The 26,602-nt window shown below is 44.8% G+C and overlaps 3 protein-coding genes across 4 annotated transcripts in view; 2 read left to right on the top strand and 1 right to left on the bottom strand.

Annotated features, from left to right (window-relative positions):
* Window positions 1-49: 49 nt before the first annotated feature.
* Window positions 50-7,469, bottom strand: LOC120050847 (coiled-coil domain-containing protein 80-like). Its single transcript, XM_038997376.1, has 10 exons — window positions 7,128-7,469; window positions 5,711-6,851; window positions 5,579-5,627; window positions 4,796-5,478; window positions 4,351-4,507; window positions 4,143-4,279; window positions 3,726-3,877; window positions 3,366-3,469; window positions 893-976; window positions 50-721 (listed from the first exon to the last, which is right to left on the bottom strand). Exons 1-10 carry the CDS (start codon window positions 7,133-7,135, stop codon window positions 417-419), a joined length of 2,820 nt encoding a protein of 939 aa, XP_038853304.1. The 5' UTR covers window positions 7,136-7,469; the 3' UTR covers window positions 50-416.
* A 1,500-nt stretch (window positions 7,470-8,969) lies between these two features.
* LOC120050535 (fas apoptotic inhibitory molecule 1-like) lies at window positions 8,970-10,276 on the top strand. Its single transcript, XM_038997121.1, has 4 exons — window positions 8,970-9,083; window positions 9,192-9,420; window positions 9,882-9,931; window positions 10,106-10,276. Exons 1-4 carry the CDS (start codon window positions 8,970-8,972, stop codon window positions 10,253-10,255), a joined length of 543 nt encoding a protein of 180 aa, XP_038853049.1. The 3' UTR covers window positions 10,256-10,276.
* Window positions 10,277-11,267: 991 nt separating this feature from the next.
* LOC120051455 (arf-GAP with GTPase, ANK repeat and PH domain-containing protein 1) overlaps window positions 11,268-26,602 on the top strand; it is a 175,544-nt gene continuing 160,209 nt past the window's right edge. The window contains exon 1 of one of the 2 annotated variants that reach the window (XM_038998319.1): window positions 11,268-12,379. In XM_038998319.1, coding sequence (XP_038854247.1) covers window positions 12,217-12,379 — 163 coding nt within the window. In that variant the 5' untranslated portion in view covers window positions 11,268-12,216. The remainder of the gene's footprint in view (window positions 12,380-26,602) is intronic. The other variant, XM_038998318.1, reaches the window with a different exon arrangement.

Here is a 26,602-nt window from a genome sequence, read left to right as displayed (position 1 = left end):
ACCACACCTATGTGGAAGCACCTGCTTTCAAGACACTTTGTATCCATCATTTACTCAAGTGTTTCCTTTATTTGGGCAGTTACCTGTATATCTCCATACAAGATAACAAATATATGCACAACATAAAAGGCAATTGCCAAATGTTTTTAATCTGAAATCTCCATTCTCCCTGTGAAACAAATCATACATTCAATAGACAAAAATATAATGGAAGAAAAAGTATGCTGCATTTTCATAATCTATTATAGAAAAGTCAATTCTTATAAAAACAACATCACAGTTATCAAAATGCAAAAAGAAGCCTTCATGAAATGCCATTCATACAATGGCTTCATATAGTTCATGGGACAAGGCCACAACCAGGCCTCAATAGAAAATCGAACACATCCTGAGGGGAACATTCTATTCTCAATCCTTTAGTAACCATATCCACGGTGGTAACCATCCGGGTCTCTGTCGTGACCGTAGCCCCCATACTCATCCTCAGGACAGCGCATGCCAAGGGACTGCTGGATAGCCATCTCCTGTCTGCGGAGCTGCATGGAGTCAACCAGATCATATATGATGGACATGGACCACATGGGAGACGGGTACCAGGACTTGACGTTGCCGTCTTTCCCCACCAGCAGCATAGAGAAGTACTCTGGGCTGATCTGGAAGTAGTTCCTGATGTCCTGCACCAGAGAGGGAGAAACGTCCTCACGTTCCACAGTGGCAGTCCCTGTGACACAGGCAGGGTTGAGGGGTTAACTTGAATTGATTTCATACATTAAGAACAACAATGTTTAGAAGAAGAATAGAAGAAGAAGAAGACTTAAACCTAAATCAAATCTTCAGTTATATAAGCTCAGGGTTTTCCCACCAATATGGTAACAGTAACTCTGTTTCTTACCGTTGATTGGGTATAGCTCAAGGGTCCCGCCCATATCCTCCATGTCCTTACCAATCAGCTTCAGCACAGACAAGTGGCGCAGGCCTGAGTAGAGCCAGGTGAAAACATATAATTTCACATGACCTCTTACGCCTAATATCAAACCCCTTTCAAACCAAGCCTTAGCGCCTTCCCAAATATATCTAGTACATGTGAAGGTATGGATATAGGTGAAAGCAGTGGTTTTAATTTAACTAGGCAGGCAAGTCAGTTCAGAACAAATTCTTATTTACAATGATGGCCTACCCCCGGCCAAACCCTAACCCGGACGACACTGGGCCAAAAGTGTGCCGCCCTATGGGACTCCCAATCACGGCCGGTTGTGATACAGCCTGGAATTGAACCAGGGTCTGTAGTGACGCCTCGACTATTGCGATGCAGTGCTTTAAACCGCTGCGCCACTCAGGAGCCCAAATAATACCATTCAGGGTAGTAGAATGCAGGGTACAGTATTATACTACACAGAATGGAGGGTACAGTATTATACTACACCGAATGGAAGGTATAGTATTATACTACACAGAATGGAAGGTATAGTATTATACTACACAGAATGACCTCTCTCTCTGTCTAAGAGAGACAGAGCCCAATTTCTGCAATGTGGCCAAACTGAGTCCATGACACATTTCCCAGTAGAAGCACTAAAGTGCATGTATACAACTGAAGCTCAACGCTCTTGTTTTATTATTCACTGTGCTCGCTAGATTCCTTTCCCCAAATTGCAAATGTTTCTAATTTGCAGATCTTTCATCCCAGGACTATTAATGTCATCCACAGAAAGACTGTGTTGGCAGCTAAACAACAGCCTGTCCTCCCAAACTAAGAACCCTGTTTTTCATCAGTACTAGACCAACATGAGTAGTTGACCACATTGTCTACAACAGGCTCAAAACCAAATACCAAACATTCTGGCGAGTCTCAAGAGACCTCTATCGTAACCCAGCTTTAGAGTGGTGTCCATTTTCTAACCTAAACAATTCAGGCATGTTATAGCTAAACGCCAACAATTCCCTTTTGTTTGTTTGCATAGCTAATGCAGTTTGTTACATATTTTGCAACAGTTAAAACTAATTGTGACAGACTCTGCAAGCTACAAATAAGTTGACATTCCATGAGATGATCTTCTGTTAATAGTTATGTTAGTAGTTAATTTGAACTCTGAAAAGATATATCATGATGCTTGTACAGCATGGCTCGTTGGACCGTGACAGACAGTAACAACAAGGGATGAGGACAGTGTGTTTCAGGAGTGGTATTTGAGAGATAACCCTCCCTGCACTATCTCTATAAGCTTGAGGGAGTGGTATTTGAGAGATAACCCTCCCTGCACTATCTCTATAAGCTTGAGGGAGTGGTATTTGAGAGATAACCCTCCCTGCACCATCTCTATAAGCTTGAGGGAGTGGTATTTGAGAGATAACCCTCCCTGCACCATCTCTATAAGCTTGAGGGAGTGGTATTTGAGAGATAACCCTCCCTGCACTATCTCTATAAGCTTGAGGGAGTGGTATTTGAGAGATAACCCTCCCTGCACCATCTCTATAAGCTTGAGGGAGTGGTATTTGAGAGATAACCCTCCCTGCACCATCTCTATAAGCTTGAGGGAGTGGTATTTGAGAGATAACCCTCCCTGCACTATCTCTATAAGCTTGAGGGAGTGGTATTTGAGAGATAACCCTCCCTGCTCCATCTCTATAAGCTTGAGGGAGTGGTATTTGAGAGATAACCCTCCCTGCACTATCTCTATAAGCTTGAGGGAGTGGTATTTGAGAGATAACCCTCCCTGCACCATCTCTATAAGCTTGAGGGAGTGGTATTTGAGAGATAACCCTCCCTGCACTATCTCTATAAGCTTGAGGGAGTGGTATTTGAGAGATAACCCTCCCTGCACCATCTCTATAAGCTTGAGGGAGTGGTATTTGAGAGATAACCCTCCCTGCACTATCTCTATAAGCTTGAGGGAGTGGTATTTGAGAGATAACCCTCCCTGCACTATCTCTATAAGCTTGAGGGAGTGAGCTGGTGAGTTATTCAGGAAATATGTCTGCTCTTGAACGTAACAGGCAAAACATTTTTTGATAATGTTTTATTGTCACATACACCAGATAGGAGCAGTGAAATGTGTTGTTTTACAGGGTCAGTCAGCACCCCTGGAGCAAATTAGGGTTAAATGCCTTGCTCAAGGGCACATCGACAGATTTTCACCTTGTCGGCTCAGGTATTCGAACCAGCAACCTTTCAGTTACTGGCCCAACACTTTAACCACTACGCTACCTGTCACCCTAGTTGACCAAAATGTGGCCACACAATCTGAACATCTCCGCAAATGGGTGTGAAGCAGCCAAGACAAACACTTAAGGGCCCCAGTGAAATCATCAAGAAACGTCTAATGTACCGTACAGGCCTGAGACAACAGTGTGACATCACAACTCACCCAGATTGCAGGCCTGGCTAGTCAGAGCGTAGAGCTGCTGCTGATAGGCCCATTCCTCATCGTCAGAGGAGGAGATCACAAACAGCCTGCGTCTCCAGCGGAACCTAGAAAAATATAAACACAGAACAAACAATGACATCAAATATATACAAACAAATTTCCACAAGCCTTTGAGAAGAACAAAAAGGTTACAAATGCATTTCTTTATTTATTTGCATATATGTTCGACCAGGAGCACACAGGAAGTCAGCGTCAGTTTTAGGCAAGTGTATTTGTCAGTTGTGTTGACTTGAAACTGCAGTCACACAGTCTTATATTGCAATTGCATAGTCCTAGATAATAACAAAGCCCCACTAGTACCGTGAGAGGAAGTTCTCCAGGGATTTGGATTTGTCTTCGTTCTTACACGTCACTCCTTGCCTCTTCTGCTGCTCCATCTCCCTGATGCGAGAAGAGAATGTGTCTATGTAGTCAAACACAGCCGTCATGGCGATGGGCACCTCATATTCTTGCTGTGAATGGGGACAGAAAACCATATCACCAATCTTTAGACAGAAAAAGTGTTTCGGATGATACTGTATCAATTCAGTGCAGTAAAATGGAGTTATTGAAGCACTCAACCGATATGATGGATTTTCACTCAGACGTAGGACCGAAAGGTTAAACGCTCTTTCATCAAAATAACAAGTTCAGGATGCACAATACTAAGTAGCAGTATACAATAACACATTGTAATTATACCGCAGTAAGCTTTATAGGGAAGAAAGGCCAACCAACCTTCACTTTCATATCAAAGTCGGTCAGCACCATATAGTAGTCGTCAAATATCAGTCCCAACTCATTCCTCAAGGCTCTGATGAGGGGCTGGTTTGTGAAGTCCTCTTCTTTCATGCCTTTCAGAGGCTGATCCTTCTCTGTAACCACAAACTTGTATTACACTTGTCATCAGAGTAAAATAGAATTGAAAGTTCAAAACTTTACTTACCAGCCTGGTAATGGTCCATCTTCATGGTGCCATTGGTCAGAGAACCAAAGATGGTGATAAGAGAGATTTTTCTGACGCCCAATTCACACACATGCTCCAGATACTCATCTCTCTGCTGCGTGTACATAGGATTCTCCTCGTCTGGAGTACTGATCACCTGGGAGGGAAAGAAAAGTGACTGTTGTATCATGTGTCTATTCTATTCTATTCTGTTCTATTCTATTCTGTTCTATTCAGTTCTATTCTATTCTGTTCAGTTCTGTTCTCGTCAGTTCTATTCTATTCTGTTCAGTTCGGTTCTATTCAGTTCGGTTCTATTCAGTTCGGTTCTATTCTGTTCGGTTCTATTCCATTCTATTTAGTTATATTCTGTTCTAGTGTACCAATATGCATGCTTCATATCAGATTTAATCAATACATTTATGTATTACAACAGAATACTCACAAGTAGACGTCGTCTCTTCTCAAAATGACCCAAAAAGGATACTAAGAGGTTTGGCTGTTTTGTGGAGGGCCTCTTGTTGTCTGCTTCTTTCTCCTGGTTAATAGTGGCCTTCTTCCCTGGTCTCCTGCCACGATAGAAGCCACCATCACTGTCTTTAGTAGCCTTCAACCTTTTCTTGTCTGCTTTACTCTTTTTGCCTGATTTATCAGCCTTTTTCTTCCTCTCTGCATTGACAGGCCGCTTGACCTTGCTCTTCTTGGGGGAAGCTGTTTCCACCTGTGCATCAGAGTCAACCTTAAGTTCACTGCCCAGCTCTTCTCCACCTTCAGTTGGTTTGTCGTTAGTGAGCTGAGTTGGAGAGGTAACAACTTGTCGGCCATGTTTGGTATCGTCGGTTGTGTCTTCTTCATATTGGTCTCTGTGGGATTCTGTAACGTCATCTATGCCATTTTTGTGGGTCTCTGAGAGGGTGTAGGAGGATTCGTCTGTGGTGGGGACCTCTAGGTCCCAGTGTGGTGTTGTCTGGGGGTCCAAGGGCTTCGGAACGGTGGGTGTTGTGGTGGTTGTGGTTCGTCGTGTTGTTGTAGTTTTTGGTTTTGTTGTGGTGGTTGTGGTTCGTCGTGTTCTTGTAGTTTTTGGTTTTATTGTGGTGGTTGGTTTTGTAGTGGTGGTGGTCGTAGTTGCTTTGGTTGTGGTTGTTGGTTTTGTTGTGGTGGTTGGTTTTGTAGTGGTGGTGGTCGTGGTGGCTTTGGTTGTGGTTGTTGGTTTTGTTGTGGTGGTTACTTTTGTGGTGGTTGTAGTAGTTGGTTTTGTTGTGGTCGTGGTTGTTTTTCTGGTGGTGGTTGTGGTTGGCTTTGCTGTAGTTGTGGTTGCTTTTGTTGTTGGTGGTGGTTTTGTTGTGGTTGTAGTTGCTGTTGTTTTTGTTGTTGTTGGTTTAGTTGTGGTGGTTGTGGTTGGCTTTGTTGTAATTGTGGTTGCCTTTGTGGTCATAGTTGGTTTTGTGGTTGGTCGGGTTGTGGTAACTGTCACAGCCTTTGGTCCTTGAGCTGGTCTCTGCACCCCTTTCCTCACTGGCACCCTCTCCACTGTAGAGTTCACTCTGACCTCTGACCCCGTAGTCAATACCCCCTGGCCATGAGACTCAACCACCTGGCCCTCAACACCGGCCGCCTTGCACCTCTGCACGAAGCCCCTCTGCCTGGCCTTCTCCAGCTTGCGCATGTGGGTCTGGTCCATCACCTCGTACATAGCCTCCAGCCTGACCGGGTACGGGTACCTCTCCTCCACCTGGAGGGTCTTCCTCAGGAGAACCATGCCAAACTTCCCCTCCTCCAGCTTCAGGAAGTTCATCAGCCTGGGGATGAGGACCGTATCCAGGGGCTCCTCCGTCACCTGTCCCTTGGCGTTGACCCGCCGCACCTTCCCGCCTCGCTCTCCCTCCTGGTGGAACATCACGATCATCTGCATGTGCCGCTCCGCCATCTGGCAGTAGACGTCCGACTTGAGGAGGGTCATCATCAGGCGATAGTAACCGTCTGAGTCATGTGGGGCGGAGATGACCAGGACCCGGTTCTTCCCTGCGAAGCTGGCCAGGACGTTGAGGGAGCCTGCGCTGCCGGGGACGGTGCGGGCTGGTGTGGACTGAGGCTGAACCGCCACCCCTGTCACTGGTTTACTGTTGTCTTGAGATGTGCCAGTGCCACTGCCAACCTGGTTTATGGGTTTCTTTGGTTGTTGGGGTATTCTTCTGCTTGGCATCATCCTTCTGCTTGGTGGTCCTTTTCCTCTTCTTGGAGGCTCAGCTTTCTCATCTCTCTGCATTCTGTCACGATGGCTCATCATAGGGGATACATTTATACCACCAGCGGAAGGAGCAATACTGTCAGAGTTCAACACGTTTTGTGTTGTGTTAAAAATCCCCCCTTGGAGGGATGTTCGTTGTAAGATTGTCCTTTTGAGGGGTCTCCTGTCAGAGGCCCCTGTGCTCCATACCAGCAACAGCCATAACACACAGAGATGCAGTGTCTGTTTCATTTTTGCAGTGTCAAAGAAAAACCTACAATGGGTATAAGAAGATCAGTGAGAGATGCATTGCCTGTAGTCCTCTGTCTTTCTGACGTTGTGTCCAGTTTTCAGATGAAATAACTGATCATTGATTATCCATAAAAACGCTTTGTTTGAGAAGAGAAAAATTGTTCAGCAGTAGGTTATGACGTAACTGTTCAGAAAGACAAATGCACAATCTGGGCTGCTTCAATACAGTAAACACAAACACTTGTCAACTTGTGTGCTATAATCCTGCTGAAAGTTTACATGAACATGCACCATTTACCATTCCATTCTGGTGACAAAAAATAACTCCCCGATGATAAGAAATATTATGGCAGTCGTCCAATGCCTCCTTTCTCAGTTTCTGCAGCTGAAATGACATACATTTAATTTAATGTTAATGCAACCTCTGCTTACTAGGCGGCTACACGTAACGGTTCCATATATTCTGTCTATACAAAACTTACTCCATCGATTGTAACTTTAGAGGCCATTTTCCTCGTTTCTAACGTCTTCAGAAGGAGAGAGATTTCTGGAAGTCTCAATGCGTTGTCGGCAAGGAGGGATCTTCTGCCTTCCCCCTTCCAGCGCATCGAGTTACCCGAGGAAATACTATGTAACCACAGACTCCATAAGCGCTCTCTCCCCTCTGAGGACCAACCCAAGACCAAGAAAGAAACGATTTATGCCGCGTTCACGTGCACGTCGGAACGAGAAAACTCGGAAATGTCCGACTTGCTAATTGTTTATAGCTATACACGTGCCGAGTTCAACCAGTCAGAAAGTCGAACATTTTCGAGTTTCCTAGTACAGACTACCACTTGAACGCAGCATAAGTAGCGACTCTCACGGCAAGGTTCGACACCGCCCACCGTACACATGTACACAGAATACAGCACTATAGTTATTACAACCATATCTTCTCATGAAATAACTTGGCTGCATTTATTTATGTATTACCAATGCAGTCTATATCCATAAGATGCCATGGATGTAATTTAAGTCTCAAATAATCAGATATGGTAGGCCCAACTATTTTATATTCTATTAGCATAATGTCAATAAAAATACATGATGGGATTGGAATTGTATTCATATAGATTTTTACAAGCACACTTGATTTTTGTTGTTTTAATAACCAGTAAACTAAAGTTTGGGGAAGTTAGGAAGTTTTATTGAGGGAAACTAGACAAGGTAGTGTTATGCCATCTACTGGCAGGCTTTGCCACAAAGTTTGCTCTTCTTAGTTTTTATTTTATTTGGTTTTGTTGTTGTAATTTTACCACCTTTTTCTTCACAATTTCGTGATATCCAATTGTGATCTTGTCTCATCGCTGCAACTCCCCCAACGGGCTCAGGAGAGGCGAAGGTCGAGTCATGCGCGCTCTTCTGTGATCGTCTGAATAGCTTGGTCAATATACCAAATAATGACCGCACTATCAATAATAATCGTAACAGTCAATAACAGTGCAATCATATATAAGCTCACTATTTGGCACGCTCCAAATTCAACCAATGTGTTATAGCTATTGATTGCAGATTTATAAACTACATTTAAGCTTCTAAACTGCTTACGTGTAGGCTCTTTATATTACTAATGTTAATAATAATCCATGGGATTTTTATATCGCTTTTCAAAGACCCAAAGATGCTTGAAAAAAGACGATAGAAAGATCCTTAATCCTTAAGACGCTTTCTTTATACTGTATGTTTGATCACAAATTAGTGATTCATTTGTTGATTAGTTTGCTAATTGTGTGTGTGATGTATTTAACCTAGGCCTGTCTAAAGAAGGTATAGGCATCACCTAGGCCTGTCTCAAGAAGGTATAGTCATTCACTGTAGAAGTCTCACATACAAATTACCTCTGGCAGTAATTGGATTGAAAGAGGTCTTGCAGCAATAAGCCTCTTACAGTATTGCAGTTTGCACTTGTTGCTGAGCAGAGCAGAGCAGACCCAGGACAGTTTGATGGACACACGGTCTAACATTGCTTAATAACTGCCTATAGGATGAGATTTGAACTACAACCTTGGTTTGAAACGAGGATAGCGTCGATGGGACATATATAATCATTTCCAGTTAGGCCTACTGGCTTTATACCCCTGGAAGGTCAGTCAAGATGATGGCCGGAGATGTTGTTGCTATCTGGGAGGTGGCGTTAAGCGATGGGGTTTACAGGATTGAGTTTGAACACGGCACGGCGACAGGGAAGAGGGTTGTTTGGATCAATGGACAGGTACGTAGGCCCTGAAATGTATTCCTTTTTAAAATCTCTAATGTGTTATTGGGTAGTCAGAGCTATGTACAGAAGGCCTATGGCTGTCTGATTTGCTTTCTTCCTCAGGAGGTGCTCAGAAGAGATTGGATGTTCAAACTGGTTGGAAAGGAGACCTTCACAGTGGGAGGCATGGAAACAAAAGCAACAGTAAACATTGAGGCTATCAGTGGCTTTACCTACGAGTACACCTTGGAGATTGATGGCAAGAGTCTCCAGAAGTTCATAGATAACAGATCCAAAGTCACTAAGACGTGGGTGCTGCAAGTGGATGGTGTTGACTGCAGGATTGTCCTTGGTAAGGCTCAAAAAACAAAAAGGATATTCTTTCCTATGAGCATTGAGCAATATTTCAGTGTCAATACCAGCTACACCGTCTATTCTAAAAAGTCTATAAAAACATAGTCGACTGTGTGTAAGGCAACATGCAGGTCAGCGCTGTTCTGAGGAGTATAATCTATTTAGGGGAACACTTCTGGGCGGGCTATTTTAAGGCATCCGAGCAACCTGATTGGAAGGAACACTGTCCTTTGTAGCCTATAGCAGAAAGCTCCATGTGACATGAATAAACAAAGCAGGGAACTCTGCACTGTGTGATGTTATGATGCTCTTATGGATGTGTAATGCACACCGGTAAATCATTAACAATCATTCCAATGCACTGCATGGTGCTTCTGTCCTGTAGGCCTATGGTGAAAAATATGATACAAGCAATACTAATAATATACTAAATTACTACTGTATGGTTTTTTTCAACAGAAAAGGACACAATGGATGTATGGTTCAATGGGCAGAAAATGGAGACAGAGGTATTTTTTCAACCTCATATGGAATTGAATTTGAAGTTATTGTGTCCATGAATGTTGCATACATACATAGGCCAAGGTTCTGGTTTAACATGATTCACTAATGTTTTGGTACATACTTTTGTCCTTCCAGTCCTTTATTGATATTTACGTACCTTCTCTTATTGTCGGCTATAGGGAGAGTTTGTGGATGACGGAACAGAGACACACTTCACGGTGGCAGACCATGAATGCTGCATCAAGGCTTTGAGCAGTGGGAAGAAGAGAGCTGGCATCATCCATTACTTAATTGTGGATGGGGAAGCAGTGCCCGGCTGGACAGATTGAAGAGGACCGCTGAACTTTTCAAGTCAGGAATCTTAAATGTTGGATATCTCCTATGTAAATATAAATGAAGAGGCAGCCTCAGGGATGAGTGAGTGGCATTGAACTAAGATATCAATCGACTCAAGGTCTCTGTACTGTTTCTAGGTTTTCAAAGATGGGATCAATATTTCTATGGTGGAACTAAGGAGTATTATCTTTCTGATAATGAGGTTGTGTATAAATAAGTCAATTAATCAAAGGAAATATGTAAATATTTAACATTTCAAATCAATCAATAAAATATAGCAATACATGTTTTAGTTTTGAGTGTAATCATGTATGATATTCGCTTGTTTATGCAGATGCTACGCTATATTGCACTAAGCCAAATGTATCTCTTCTCAAATATGAATACCTTAGAGCTCCATATCTATGGCTAAACTAATGTTATATATTAGCATATACCGTACATGTGAGTGAACATTCTTCAAATGCCCTGAGAAACAGATGCGCAGCCTCTGCGCAATAAGTACATTCAAGAACGCGACGCCTCTGAACCAGCCAATGCGTTATATGGTTGCCGCCATAGAGATAGATTGAAAACTATAATGACCAAATGAACTATCGTGCCCAAATGCCTATTTTAGCATGGGCCTCGCCATTGAGGACTTTCACCATTTTAAAGTAGTCAACTGGGTGGGACTTCCTATGTGTTAAGGAAGGATCATACAATTCTATCCAGGTCACCAGGAGGGATCAGCCAATGAATTATACTCGTGAGAAAACATTCCATAAATGCAGGTGGCAATAAATTGCTAACCTCGGCTTTATACCTGTTAAAACAACACACTCCAGGTGGCAGTATGCACCCATTCAGTTTTTTTTACCAACTCATAGAAGTAGTAGAATAAGAAAATGGACTACTTCAAAATGGAGATGGACGCAATGGCTCTGCCTGTGCTCTCGCAGATGCCATAATAGGACAGATACAATGATGCGATGTCTATCTAAGTCTATGGGTTGCAGCAGACGTTTTCCAGTAGGAAACCTTCAGGGAATGACGTCCAATGAAACAGACGGGATGGATTTCTACCCAAGAGGAAGGGGAAAGCACCTATGTTTGCCGATAAACTAGAGCAATCTGTAAAATATATATTGCTCTCATAGCAATAAGTAGCCACATTTGTATTGTGTCTTGGAATTTTCGGCAACTGCATGCGCCCAGTGTTTGGACCAAATCCGGACTGTGGGGGGAGTTTTGCGCCTGCTTTTGCACGCTAAACAAAACAACGAAAGAGGACTTGGCTGCGCAGAACACGCATCCAGCCACGATTAGTAACTATTTAGCTAGTTATGTAGATTGCTTTTGGCAGGTTTGCCTGGGTACATAACTACATTGGTTTATTTGCATGTTTGTGAAGAAAAGCTCAAACAGATTGGTCGGTCTAAGGAGAGAATGATAGGGGTTTGAGAAATTCAGAGTTTTGTCCCCGGCTTGGACGTTAGCTACTGCTAGCTACCGAGTTAGCGAATGCCAAAGGGCCTATTTAGCAAGCGTTTTCAAACCTTTCCAGCGTTTGAGAGTTATGACATGACTGTTGTACAGTACTTACCTGTTTGCTGGATTGCTACTATTCATACAGACGCTAATATTCGTGAATAGGGTTTTTACTTCCACACTCCGTGAGGGACGGAGCAAGGATATGGGGAAGCGTTGCTCAGCCGACTACTACTGTCACTCCTCCAGGATTTCGAATCAGGAGAGCCCGGGTCGGTTGTTTGGACTCACGGATAGCCAACTAGTTACATGGACTCACTGACAAGTAACTGCTGTTTCATTTAAAGCCAAATTTGCAGTTTGAATCAAGTAGCTAGCTATCGATAAATTATTTGGCGTGCCTCACCCACAATATTGTGCTGAGGACCAGACCAGTCAACTCGTTACCAGTCGGGAAAGGGCAAGAACAAAAACAACGCGCAAAATGAACTATCAGCAGCACCTTGCAAACTCGGCTGCCATTCGGTCTGAGATCCAGAGGTTCGAATCCGTCCATCCAAACATCTACTCCATATATGAACTGCTGGAGCGCGTGGAAGAGCCCATCCTGCAGAATCAGATTCGAGAACATGTCATCGCCATTGAAGGTAAGGCAGTAGGGGTGCATGTAGCCATCGGTACATGTGACATCGGTACATCGCCATAACATGTTTTGCTCTGCACTCTCTAATCCTCTCAAATCTGTTTACTGCTGTGGTGTCGGAGTGTTGTATCATTTTAATATGGTTACATCATAGCAGAGCTGCTATACTGTATGAATGAATGAATGTATAGGCCTTGGTGCCCTGATTGTCAATCGACAATCGATTTTTATATTGAGCTGGTTCAACAAGCACTTAGCCCAGCTGTATGATACTCACATACAAATCAGTAGCTTATCATTTGAATAACTTGCATGCAGAACTACATGAGGGGAAGCTCCGAGGATCTGCTTTTCAAACTTCTCACACAGCTGGGCAGATGTTGGGCTGCCACTATGTACTAGAAGGAGTGACATGCATTATCTCATGACCCCCTTGATAATACATTGTCCTGTTATAATGGCGTCATCATATCGTGACTCATGGCTACTGCTTTTTTACTCTATTGATTGGCTGATGAAATGTCCAGCAGTATTGTAGTGAAGGCCTAGTATTGTTGTTGTCGTTGAGAATGGCAACCGGCTTCTCTCATTCACTGTATAGACTCTGTTCATTTGCATATAAATGGGTGCTGTGCTGTGCGGTAGGTAGGGTAGGGAGGTGGGGAGTTAGGGAGGACTTGCCAGACAGCCAGGTGTTGTTGACCCACTTTCCACTGATGTTGGAGCCAGCAGCAAAGAAGAGCAAGCGGAAAGTGTCACACATTGAGGTAATATAGCTGTTAACAACAAAAGGTGGGTGTGATCAGTGTGTGGGTGTGTGACTGACTGACTGAGGCAAGGGTTATCCCACCGCCATCACTGACTGTGTGTGTGTCCTACATGTACCCTCTGGACACAGTGAGGGGAGGGTGGCTACCTGCCGGGACTTGCTCACTAGTACCTGGACCTGTCCTGTCAGAGGTACAAAGGAACTGGCTGGAGTGGGCCTCCTGAATGGAGAAACTGAGAAACGGAGTGTGGTCTGGGCAGGGGGAGATTTCTTTGGTCCTCGAGTGCTGTTGGCACTGGATCAACATTGGCTAGGTTAATGGTACTGGTTGGAGTGTGTGGATCAACATTGGCTGGGTTAATGGTACTGGTTGGAGTGTGTGGATCAACATTGGCTGGGTTAATGGTACTGGTTGGAGTGTGTGGATCAACATTGGCTAGGTTAATGGTACTGGTTGGAGTGTGTGGATCAACATTGGCTAGGTTAATGGTACTGGTTGGAGTGTGTGGATCAACATTGGCTGGGTTAATGGTACTGGTTGGAGTGTGTGGATCAACATTGGCTAGGTTAATGGTACTGGTTGGAGTGTGTGGATCAACATTGGCTAGGTTAATGGTACTGGTTGGAGTGTGTGGATCAACGTTGGCTAGGTTAATGGTACTGGTTGGAATGTGTGGATCAACATTGGCTAGGTTAATGGTACTGGTTGGAGTGTGTGGATCAACATTGGCTAGGTTAATTGTACTGGTTGGAGTGTGTGGATCAACATTGGCTAGGTTAATGGTACTGGTTGGAGTGTGTGGATCAACATTGGCTAGGTTAATGGTACTGGTTGGAGTGTGTGGATCAACATTGGCTAGGTTAATGGTACTGGTTGGAGTGTGTGGATCAACATTGGCTAGGTTAATGGTACTGGTTGGAGTGTGTGGGTTGAGCGGATGTTCTTCTCTCAGGCTTGATGGTCAGTAGTAGGAGCTGAGGACTGGTTTGAACAAGATCAGTCAGGACCACTGTTGGTCTGGGCCTCCGTCAATACTCCAGGAATACCATGAAACTAACTTGTTGGGAATGGGCTCGTACGTAAGCATTTCACTGTAAATTCTACACCTGTTGTGTTCGGCCCATTTGACCTATACACTTTGATATGATTTAGGGCTGTATCATATATTCTGAGATGGGACACTGGTTGCTTTTCTCCTGGCTGTTTTATTAAGACCAGTTGTTACCATGTATGCTTTTTTTGTTTACCAAATGTTGTTGGCCATGTGTGCACTGTAGCACGTGTTCTGATTTATATTGTATATTTGAATTATCTTAGAGGAGGCTATATCTGTCACAGTAGCCTGGAACATTCTGACAGAGATTCTAGTTCTCTAAACATGTCAGATGACCAAATGCTCTTCTGATGGAGAAACCAGCATCATGTTTGTAAACATGTTGTGGTTGGATTGTAGATCAGGTTGGTTGGGATCAGAGCCTGGCTGCCGTTTTCAGGCACCTTGAATGACATCTCGCCGAACACTCGTCTGACAGATGGCAAATCCACTCTGAAAACTGCTACGTCACACTTCCTTTATCTTTCAAACCCAGCCAGGACAACTCTGTCACTCCCGACAGAATGACTGACATCTAGGGAGAGAGAGTGGGAGGGAGGGAGGTGGAGAGGACCAAAAAGGGATTGAGGGAGAGAGAAGAGAGACTGAAACATTGATCCAGAGAGAGCGATACGGGAGGAAGAGTGAGGGAGAGATGGGACTGTGAGGGAGAGATGGGACTGTGAGGGAGGGATGGGGCTGTGAGGGAGGGATGGGGCTGTGAGGGAGCGATGGGGCTGTGAGGGAGCGATGGGGCTGTGAGGGAGCGATGGGGCTGTGAGGGAGCGATGGGGCTGTGAGGGAGAGATGGGGCTGTGAGGGAGAGATGGGGCTGTGAGGGAGAGATGGGGCTGTGAGGGAGAGTTGGGGCTGTGAGGGAGAGGAAAAGAGGATGAGATTGCACACCGAACAGAAGAGCTGTTATGTAATGCCTGTGATGGCTGACTGATGTCCTGGCTGACTGATGTCCTGGCTGACTGATGTCCTGGCTGACTGATGTCCTGGCTGACTGATGTTCTGGCTGTAATAAGTGGGGGATGCCTTTTTAAAGTGTTTTTAGTTCCATTATGCAACCATGTAGTGTCACGGAGGGGGTGTGTGTGTGTGTGTGTGTGTGTGTGTGTGTGTGTGTGTGTGTGTGTGTGTGTGTGTGTGTGTGTGTGTGTGTGTGTGTGTGTGTGTGTGTGTGTGTGTGTGTGTGTGTGTGTGTGTGTGTGTGTGTGTGTGTGTGCAGGTTTTACAGAGTTGTACTGCTGAATGATGTTGATGTCACAGACACCCTATTTTCTCCATATTAGTGCACTACATTTGATCAGGGACACTGGTCAAACGTAGTGCATGCTATAGTGAATAGGGTGTTGGCAGCGGCAGGCAGGTAGCCTAGCGATCGTTGGGCCAGTAACTGAAAGGTCGCTGGTTCAAATCCCGGGGCAGACGAGGTGAAAAACCTGCCAATGTGCCCTTGAGCAAGGCACTTAACCCTAATCACTCCTGTAAGTCACTCCTGATAAGAGCGTCTGCTAAATGATTAAAATGTAAATGTAAAATGTGTGATTTCAGACTCAGTATACCCTGATCTCTGTATTCTGCAGCATTTGTTCCTGCTAAGTCCCATCCATCCATCCCCAGACAGCAGTACAGCACTACATCACACTGCTCTCCCCCACATTCTGACTGCTGAGGTGAGGAGGGAACTCACACAATGTTCTGTTCCCCAGTTAAATAATAGTTTCTTGGTTTTGCTGACCAGTTTTGCATTGTTCTGTTGGCACCCAGTGGCTGGTTCAGTAATGTTCTCAGTTAGTCAGCATCATGGTCTTTGTCATACAGAAACATTATGCCTACTACAATGATCAATCAATGAATCATCATGACGCCATCATCTGTAAGGAAAGGACTTTGCAGTTTGCACTCCATAAATGTCAGCCCGTGTTTCCTACCTCAGTCTATGCATTGAGGTCGCGAGAGATGACTGTTACCACGAAGCAAAGGTCCATGACTGTGACATGGGTGATGCTAACATGCTTCTGACACATGTTGACATTCCTTCAGGGACATTTGTGCTCCTCACCAGGCAGACAGGTAACATGATCTCTGGCCTCCCCGCCAGGCAGACAGGTAACATGATCTCTGGCCTCCCCGCCAGGCAGACAGGTAACATGATCTCTGGCCTCCCCGCCAGGCAGACAGGTAACATGATCTCTGGCCTCCCCGCCAGGCAGACAGGTAACATGATCTCTGGCCTCCCCGCCAGGCAGACAGGTAACATGATCTCTGGCCTCCCCACCAGGCAGACAGGTAACATGATCTCTGGCCTCTCCATCAGGCAGACAGGTAACATGATCTCTGGCCTCCCCACCAGGCAGACAGGTAACATGATCTCTGGCCTCCCCGCCAGGCAGACAGGTAACATGATCTCTGTCCTCCCCGCCAGGCAGACAGGTAACATGATCTCTGTCCTCCCCACCAGCCCTGAGTGTACAAAACATTAGGAACACCCTTTTTCCCTTCATAACAGCCTCAATTCCTCAGGGCATGGACTCTACAAGGTGTCGAAAGCATTCCACAGGGATGCTGGCCAATGTTGACTCCAATGCTTCCCACAGTTGTGTCAAGTTGGCTGGATGTCCTTTGGGTGGTGAACCATACTTGATACACATGGGAAACTGTTGAGCGTGGAAAACCCCAGCAGCGTGACACAAACCGGTGCACCTGGCACCTACTACCATACCACTTCAATCTTTTGTCTTTCCCATTCACCCTCTGAATGCCACACATACACAATCTGTGTCTCAATTGTCTCAAGGCTTAAAAATCCTTCTTTAACCCGTCTTCTCCCCTTCATCTACACTGATTGAAGTGGATTTAACTGGTGAAATCAATAAGGGATTATAGCTTTAACCTGCATTCACCTGTGTATCGGGATATTATTTTTGACAAAATATCGTATTGTTTTGACAATATCACAATATTATTTGTGCTCTACTTGGCTGTACCTGCACTAAAACTCCAGTATTTTTCCTTCATAGTTTGTTCTCATCTTCTTTTTAAATAGACCTGTTTTCAGCACTTTTATTTCCCTGACTGATCTAAACCAGTTTTCTCATGGCTCTCCCTCGTTCCTCTGCAGCAGACATATGGTGAGCAATATGTTTGGAACATCGAAGTCGCAATAAAAATCACAGTATCAAATCGCAATACATTGAGAAACGCAATACACATCCTATCGCCACCTAAGTATGGTGATAATATGGTATGGTGAGGTCCCTGGCATTTCCCAGCCCTGGCAGGCAGGTAACCTGATCTCTGGAGGTTGTTGTTTACACATGTTATGTAGTCTACAGGTCACATGGTGCTTCATGTTTCCATGCATAGGCTATCAGATCTCTTCAGCAACGTGCGCGTGCCAACCTGTGTGTCTACCTCGCTGTGGAATCCCTCCTTTAGTGTAGCCTGGTGGGAAACAAACCAGAGCTTCACTGACTCCAATCGGTTCAGTGGATCAGTATTACAACAGTTCCCCACAGTGGGTTAACCACCTGGACCCCCCTCACTGGGCGGACCGGGGGGCACGCTGCAGTCCTCCAATCTAACCTATTACCAGATCCTAGGCTAATAAAGGAGGGGATAGATAAGAGGAATGGGACAAAGATGGGAGAGATGAGACTGATAAAGGCCAGTGCTTGAAGGGATAATAATCTGTAGGAAAAGGTCACATCATCTGTAGAGGCTAACAATAGTGTGTTAGATGAACAGCAGGACATGGAGATAAAAGCTCCCTATTTCTTGTTGTGTAGCAGCTGGCTGAGCTTTCCCCTCCGCCCCCTATGATGCAGAGTCTCAGGGGCCTTCTCATTGGACAGGGCTGAGGTAAGGTCACCTATGAGTGGCTGTGTGGCTCAATTTATCCCGCCCGCTCCTCTCGCTGTCATCGCTTTCTCTCATCCAGGAGCTGGGAAAACAACACACACACACACACACACACACACACACACACACACACACACACACACACACACACACACACACACACACACACACACACACACACACACACACACACACACACACACACACACACACACACACACACACACACACACACACACACACACACACACAATCCCTGCCTGCCTGCCTGCCTCCAGGGCGCCATTAGGGAGATGCAGTCATCAGCCATCCATGAGTTTGTTAGCTGGATGCTACTCAGGATGCATCAGCAACCACAAGACACACACGTACAGTCAAACCACAGTGTTTGAGTTTCAGACAGTCCGTGACCCATGTATTTTTATGGGTAAGGCTAGTTCCTTCCCCCTTATGACTCCTTCCTCTCACACAGGCTTCATCCCCTCCTGCTGACATGTAAGGCATTTACATTTTGATGACCATTAAGTCTCTCGGAAGTGCCCACTTCCTCAGGGTCCAAATTGTATTGAACAGACAGTTTTCAATTGGACTTAAGCGGGCTGGCGTGAAAAGTCCTGGCTCGATCTCTTTAGATTTGATTAGAAAGGAGCCCTGGAGTGGTGCCTTAGTGTGTCAACAAGCCCCAGCTAGCAGCCTAGTAGTGAGGGGAGAGGGAGGAGGGCATATGGGGGTCCATATGCTAAAGAGGTTCCACTGTCTAGACTGTTTACAGGGATTAAGAAACTGGGTGAACAGGACAATGCATATACAGTTATTATTTACTGGGGCCCAGTGGAGACTGGATTCATATGCAGTTATTATTTACTGGGGCCCAGTGGAGACTGGATTCATATACAGTTATTATTTACTGGGGCCCAGTGGAGACTGGATTCATATGCAGTTATTATTTACTGGGGCCCAGTGGAGACTGGATTCATATACAGTTATTATTTACTGGGGCCCAGTGGAGACTGGATTCATATACAGTTATTATTTACTGGGGCCCAGTGGAGACTGGATTCATATACAGTTATTATTTACTGGGGCCCAGTGGAGACTGGATTCATATGCAGTTATTATTTACTGGGGCCCAGTGGAGACTGGATTCATATGCAGTTATTATTTACTGGGGCCCAGTGGAGACTGGATTCATATACAGTTATTATTTACTGGGGCCCAGTGGAGACTGGATTCATATACAGTTATTATTTACTGGGGCCCAGTGGAGACTGGATTCATATACAGTTATTATTTACTGGGGCCCAGTGGAGACTGGATTCATATGTAGTTATTATTTACTGGGGCCCAGTGGAGACTGGATTCATATACAGTTGTTATTTACTGGGGCCCAGTGGAGACTGGATTCATATACAGTTGTTATTTACTGGGGCCCAGTGGAGACTGGATTCATATACAGTTGTTATTTACTGGGGCCCAGTGGAGACTGGATTCATATACAGTTATTATTTACTGGGGCCCAGTGGGGACTGGATTCATATACAGTTATTATTTACTGGGGCCCAGTGGGGACTGGATTCATATACAGTTATTATTTACTGGGGCCCAGTGGGGAGTGGATTCATATACAGTTATTATTTACTGGGGCCCAGTGGGGAGTGGATTTGTGTGGTAGACAATGCAGATTAGAGAGGCTGCCCAGTGTCTGCCCCTAGGCTGAGAAAAGAGGGCACGAGTGGCTGCATGGCAGTGGAATTTATGCCAGTTATTGGCCATGTCCTGTGTGACTATGCAGTTACAGTGAAGGGTAGAGGGGAGTGAACCACAACATCACAGTGAAGAATAGAGGAGTGAACCACGACTTCACAGTGAAGAATAGAGGAGTGAACCACGACTTCACAGTGAAGAATAGAGGGGAGTGAACCACGACATCACAGTGAAGGATAGAGGGGAGTGAACCACGACTTCACAGTGAAGGATAGAGGGGAGTGAACCACGGCATCACAGTGAAGGATAGAGGGGAGTGAACCACGGCATCACAGTGAAGGATAGAGGGGAGTGAACCACGACATCACAGTGAAGGATAGAGGGGAGTGAACCACGACATCACAGTGAAGGATAGAGGGGAGTGAACCACGGCATCACAGTGAAGGATAGAGGGGAGTGAACCACGGCATCACAGTGAAGGATAGAGGGGAGTGAACCACGGCATCACAGTGAAGGGTAGATGGGAGTGAACCACAACATCACAGTGAAGGGTAGAGAGAGTGAACCACAACATCACAGTGAAGGGTAGAGGGGAGTGAACCACAACATCACAGTGAAGGATAGAGGGGAGTGAACCACAACATCACTGAAGGGTAGAGGGGAGTGAACCACAACATCACAGTGAAGGATAGAGAGAGTGAACCACAACATCACAGTGAAGGATAGAGAGAGTGAACCACAACATCACAGTGAAGGGTAGAGGGGAGTGAACCACGACATCACAGTGAAGGATAGAGGGGAGTGAACCACGACGTCACAGTGAAGGATAGAGGGGAGTGAACCACGACGTCACAGTGAAGGATAGAGGGGAGTGAACCACAACATCACAGTGAAGAATAGAGGAGTGAACCACGACTTCACAGTGAAGAATAGAGGAGTGAACCACGACTTCACAGTGAAGAATAGAGGGGAGTGAACCACGACATCACAGTGAAGGATAGAGGGGAGTGAACCACGACTTCACAGTGAAGGATAGAGGGGAGTGAACCACGGCATCACAGTGAAGGATAGAGGGGAGTGAACCACGGCATCACAGTGAAGGATAGAGGGGAGTGAACCACGACATCACAGTGAAGGATAGAGGGGAGTGAACCACGACATCACAGTGAAGGATAGAGGGGAGTGAACCACGGCATCACAGTGAAGGATAGAGGGGAGTGAACCACGGCATCACAGTGAAGGGTAGATGGGAGTGAACCACAACATCACAGTGAAGGGTAGAGAGAGTGAACCACAACATCACAGTGAAGGGTAGAGGGGAGTGAACCACAACATCACAGTGAAGGATAGAGGGGAGTGAACCACAACATCACAGTGAAGAATAGAGGAGTGAACCACGACTTCACAGTGAAGAATAGAGGAGTGAACCACGACTTCACAGTGAAGAATAGAGGGGAGTGAACCACGACATCACAGTGAAGGATAGAGGGGAGTGAACCACGACTTCACAGTGAAGGATAGAGGGGAGTGAACCACGGCATCACAGTGAAGGATAGAGGGGAGTGAACCACGGCATCACAGTGAAGGATAGAGGGGAGTGAACCACGACATCACAGTGAAGGATAGAGGGGAGTGAACCACGACATCACAGTGAAGGATAGAGGGGAGTGAACCACGGCATCACAGTGAAGGATAGAGGGGAGTGAACCACGGCATCACAGTGAAGGGTAGATGGGAGTGAACCACAACATCACAGTGAAGGGTAGAGAGAGTGAACCACAACATCACAGTGAAGGGTAGAGGGGAGTGAACCACAACATCACAGTGAAGGATAGAGGGGAGTGAACCACAACATCACTGTGAAGGGTAGAGGGGAGTGAACCACAACATCACTGTGAAGGATAGAGAGAGTGAACCACAACATCACAGTGAAGGGTAGAGGGGAGTGAACCACGACATCACAGTGAAGGATAGAGGGGAGTGAACCACGACGTCACAGTGAAGGATAGAGGGGAGTGAACCACGACGTCACAGTGAAGGATAGAGGGGAGTGAACCACGACGTCACAGTGAAGGATAGAGGGGAGTGAACCACGACGTCACAGTGAAGGATAGAGGGGAGTGAACCACGACGTCACAGTGAAGGGTAGAGGGGAGTAAACCTCAACGTCACAGTGAAGGGTAGAGGGGAGTAAACCTCAACGTCACAGTGAAGGGTAGAGGGGAGTAAACCTCAACGTCACAGTGAAGGATAGAGAGAGTGAACCACAACATCACAGTGAAGGGTAGAGGGGAGTGAACCACAACATCACAGTGAAGGGTAGAGGGGAGTGAATCACAACGTCACAGTGAACACTATGAAGTTTTATATCTGACACAGGTGATGTGATTTGTGTCCCTTCTGAATTCACTACTTCAGAGGCCAGTGATGAAATGGAGGAAGAGACCTGAAGCTACAGCGATGATGGAAAGGTTTTGTTTTTGGAGAACTGTGTGTGTGATGCCAGAGAGTCAGCCACACAGAAGCTTATATCACTAAAGATGGATGCTTCCTCATCTCAATAAAGGTGTATTTACTGTCCTCAAACCTGTCTCCCTCTTGTAGTATTTATCTTCCTTTATCCAGTCCCCCTACCCTCTCATCCCCTCATTCTCCAAACAGTTTGTTGTTCATTTAATGCACTTTTCAAACGTATTCCTCGGAGGGCAGAGTGTCTGTGGGCTTTCGCTCTTCCCTTGTACTTAATGAAATAAGGTTATTAATTAGTAAGGATCTCCCCTCACCTGGTTGTCTAGGTCTTAATTGAAAGGAAAAACCAGCAGACACTGCCCCCCCCCCCCCCCCCCCCCCCCCCCCTGGAATGACTTTGAGTTCGACACTCCTGATCTAATGCTTGAATAATAAACAGCTCCAAGGCAAGTTTGCACTGAAGTCTGCCTGCTTATTCTTAGCAGTCAGTGTTTTGTGTAGTGCCTGGTGTAGATCTCACATTTCACTGTGTATCTCTCCTCTCATAATTTCTCCTGTTTGACAACTATCCCCTCCAGCTGCCTACCACTTCTGTTAGCTATGGAAAATCCAGCTGCCTACCACTTCTCAGTTAGCTATGGAAAAGCCAGCTGCCTACCACTTCTCAGTTAGCTATGGAAAATCCAGCTGCCTACCACTTCTCAGTTAGCTATGGAAAATCCAGCTGCCTACCACTTCTCAGTTAGCTATGGAAAATCCAGCTGCCTACCACTTCTCAGTTAGCTATGGAAAATCCAGCTGCCTACCACCTCTCAGTTAGCTATGGAAAATCCAGCTGCCTACCACTTCTCAGTTAGCTATGGAAAATCCAGCTGCCTACCACTTCTCAGTTAGCTATGGAAAATCCAGCTGCCTACCACTTCTGTTAGCTATGGAAAATCCAGCTGCCTACCACTTCAGTTAGCTATGGAAAATCCAGCTGGCTTGCTCCTCCTGAAATATTGATCAAAACTCAACATCCCTTAACTTTTTATGGCTGCAGGGGCAGTATTGAGTAGCTCTGTTTAAGGTGCCCATTTCAAACGGCCTCGTACTCAATTCTTGCTCGTACAATATGCATATTATTGTTATTATTGGATAGAAAACACTCTCTAGTTTCTATAGCCGTTTGAATTATGTCTCTGAGTGGAACAGAACTCATTCTACAGCACTTTTCCTGATATGGAGTGAGATTTCAGAAATGTTGGCCTCTGGTCCCAGGTCAGTTTTAAAGTCCCTGTAAATCCTATGAGGATACAAACACTGCCCACGCCTTCCTCTAGATGTCAGTAAGAGGTGACAATTTGAATGGAGTCGATTGCGCAATCAGGGCCTGTATAAAACGCCAAAGACCGGATGTACCGTTCTTTTCCTGCTGCGCCTGACGCACGATGGACGTTGGACCTGCTCTCTTTCCAAGCTTGGGTTTAGCCAGTAATATTTCGCCGGTCATGTTTTTACTCGTTATAGGTGTTAAAGACATCATAAGGTAGTTAATTTAAACCGTTTTATAGCAATTTATATCCGTTTAGTGCGATTTTGAGGCAATTCTTAGTGATGCACTTTGAAGCTTTGGGCACGTTTCCAGTACCGGTCGAACGTTAGTGGGCATTTCGACGGACAAGAGGACATCTTTCGACCAAAAGAAGATTAGACCCAAGAAAGGATACATTGCCCAAGATTCTGATGGAAGATCACCTCATAGTAAGAAATATTTAAGATGATAAATCGTTGTTCTGTCGAAAAATTTTAAACGCATATTCCGCCATTTTCTTTGGTATAGCTTCGCTTGGCGAACCCTGTATTGCACAGTAAGGATAATTTTAGAAATGTAATTCAGCGATTGCATTAAGAACTAATTTGTCTTTCGATAGCTGTCCAACTTATATTTTTTTAGTCAAGTTTATGAATAGTTAATCATGAGACAAGATCACTGTCAAATATGGCGCCCGACATTTTCAGGCTAGTTTTGCTAGTTTTGTCATTGTATAACCACGGTTTTTTGTGGCTAAATATGCACATTTTCGAACAAACTCTATATGTATGTTGTAATATGATGTTACAGGAGTGTCATCGGAAGAATTCTGAGAAGGTTAGTGAAAAAATTAATATATTTTGGCGATGATTACGTTATCGCTCTCTTTGGCTAGAATCAATGCTCTGGTAACGTTTGCACATGTGGTATGCTAATATAACGATTTATTGTGTTTTCGCTGTAAAACACTTAGAACATCTGAAATATTGTCTGAATTCACAAGATCTGTGTCTTTCCATTGCTGTGAGCTGTGTATTTTTAAGAAATGTTTTATGATTAGTAATTAGGTAATACACGTTGCTCTGTGTATTTATTCTAGTCGAGTTGTGATGGTGGGTGCAATTGTAAACTATGATTTATACCTGAAATATGCACATTTTTCTAACAAAACCTATCCTATACAATAAATATGTTATCAGACTGTCATCTGATGAGGTTTTTTCTTGGTTAGTGGCTATCAATATCTTTATTTGGCCGAATTGGTGATAGCTACTGGTGGAGAGAAAAAATGGTGGACAAAGAAAAATGGTGTCTTTTGCTAACGTGGTTAGCTAATAGATTTACATATTTTGTCTTCCCTGTAAAACATTTTAAAAATCTGAAATGGTGGCTTTATTCACAAGATCTGTATCTTTCATTTGGTGTCTTGGACTTGTGATTTAATGATATTTAGATGCTACTATTTAATTGTGACGCTATGCTAGCGATGCTAATCAGTGTGGGGGGGGGGGGTGGGGGATGTTGTCATAGGTGTACCGACCTCGGGCTTGCAGCCATAAGAGGTTTTAACTTGTCATTTGCAAAGTGCACCGCTGTAACAGATACTCGGCGCTTCCCAGTGGCGAAGTGGTCTAAGGCACTGCATCTCAGTGCTAGAGGCGTCACTACAGATATCCTGGTACGAATCCAGGCTGTATCACAACCGTCTGTGATTGGGAGTCCCATTGGGCGGTGCACAATTGGCCCAGCGTCGTCCGGGTTTGGGCCTGTAGGTAGGCCGTCATAGTTAAGAACAAATTCTTATTTACAAACTTGCCTCGTTAAATAATTGTTTTTTTAATACAAATCACGAACAAAAAATTATAGGAAAATATAAACCGATATTCTGACAGATCATGATCTTCAGTTCAAATTCATGGATTTTGCAACACATTTCTTTAACCTTCTCTTCCATGTAAAGGTTTAAGATATTCTTTGAAGTCAGTCTTGGCTGAATGCATTGCGATACTGATAGGACAGGTCTTTTTCCAAATGCTGGCCTAACCTAGTTCTTTCCCCCCATTTGAGACCTCCAGGAAGCAGGTGTGACAAGAAGAAGGGTAATCTTTTGCAAGTCGTGATAGGCTGGCTGTTGCCGTCGAAATGAGCCTTTCTGGGAAATGTCCAACGGTTCCACCTCTCTGGCCTGTTCTTTAGGGCATGGTTCCCAACCGGTGTGCCGCGGCAGGAACTCAGCTGCGCCGCCAAGCTTTTCCTAATCTTGATGATTCTTTTGGAACAATCACTTCTAAACGTAACCTGTGGAATGCAGATGGGATGTTGACTTGGGAGCACCAGTGGGGGTCAGATAAAACAAGTCCAGTGTTCTCAGGCTGTTGTTAAATTTGTATCATTTGAGGGGTGCTTCACGAGCAAAGTCATTTGTATCATTTTACTTTGTCTGTGAAAACCATTAGCGCAGGTAATCTGACTTGGTTTACCAGTAGCCAGAGTCATTTATTTCTTAATATATGGCTCTGGGTTTAGCTATACCACAGCCTCTGCCATAGAAACAAACAGAGCATGGCTTGATGTCCGTGGTTGCACATTTACATGCAGAAAACCGCTCGTCTCTAGAACAAACTGTTAAAAACTAAAGACCTATTTTACCGGAGCTAAAAAGCATTATTTCTGGTGCAGGTTTGCGGGACTCTTAAAAGGGTACTTACAATTTTAACCATCATGAGTAAGGAACTATGAAAACTATGAAAATATTTCAAATAATAAAAAATAATTTTAATGTATAAAAAAACATTTGCCACAGAAAATTGCTGATTTGCACTATAGATCAGAGAAGATGGAGGTCATTATCACTAAATAAACGAATAGGGAAATTGTGTGCCACAGAATGTCATATTCCATCAAGGTGTGCCACGGTTAAGAAAAGGTTGGGAGCCACGGTCTTAGGGAACTCAGTGGGATTCAGCCTGGCCTGTCCTCTGTTTAGCTCTTCTGTGGAGATGGACAGAAGAGTTCAAGCTGTGCTTT

This window comes from Salvelinus namaycush, chromosome 7 (assembly GCF_016432855.1).
Source record: "Salvelinus namaycush isolate Seneca chromosome 7, SaNama_1.0, whole genome shotgun sequence".
In the NCBI taxonomy this organism is placed as follows: domain Eukaryota; kingdom Metazoa; phylum Chordata; class Actinopteri; order Salmoniformes; family Salmonidae; genus Salvelinus; species Salvelinus namaycush.
Note: the sequence above shows the minus strand (reverse complement) of the source record. Positions and strands in the feature narration are given on the sequence as shown.

What these genes read in the sequence shown, in the direction of transcription:
- LOC120050847 (XM_038997376.1), bottom strand. An exon ending in CTACTACAACCACCACAAAA is followed by an intron (nt 5,479 to 5,578) that starts GTAACCACCACA and finishes CCACAACCAAAG; the next exon opens with CAACTACGACCACCACCACT. An exon ending in TAGCCAGGCCTGCAATCTGG is followed by an intron (nt 977 to 3,365) that starts GTGAGTTGTGAT and finishes GGCTCTACTCAG; the next exon opens with GCCTGCGCCACTTGTCTGTG.
- LOC120050535 (XM_038997121.1), top strand. Translation starts at nt 8,970, where the DNA reads ATGGCCGGAGATGTTGTTGCTATCTGGGAGGTGGCGTTAAGCGATGGG. An exon ending in TGACTGCAGGATTGTCCTTG is followed by an intron (nt 9,421 to 9,881) that starts GTAAGGCTCAAA and finishes TTTTTTCAACAG; the next exon opens with AAAAGGACACAATGGATGTA. An exon ending in GGCAGAAAATGGAGACAGAG is followed by an intron (nt 9,932 to 10,105) that starts GTATTTTTTCAA and finishes TGTCGGCTATAG; the next exon opens with GGAGAGTTTGTGGATGACGG.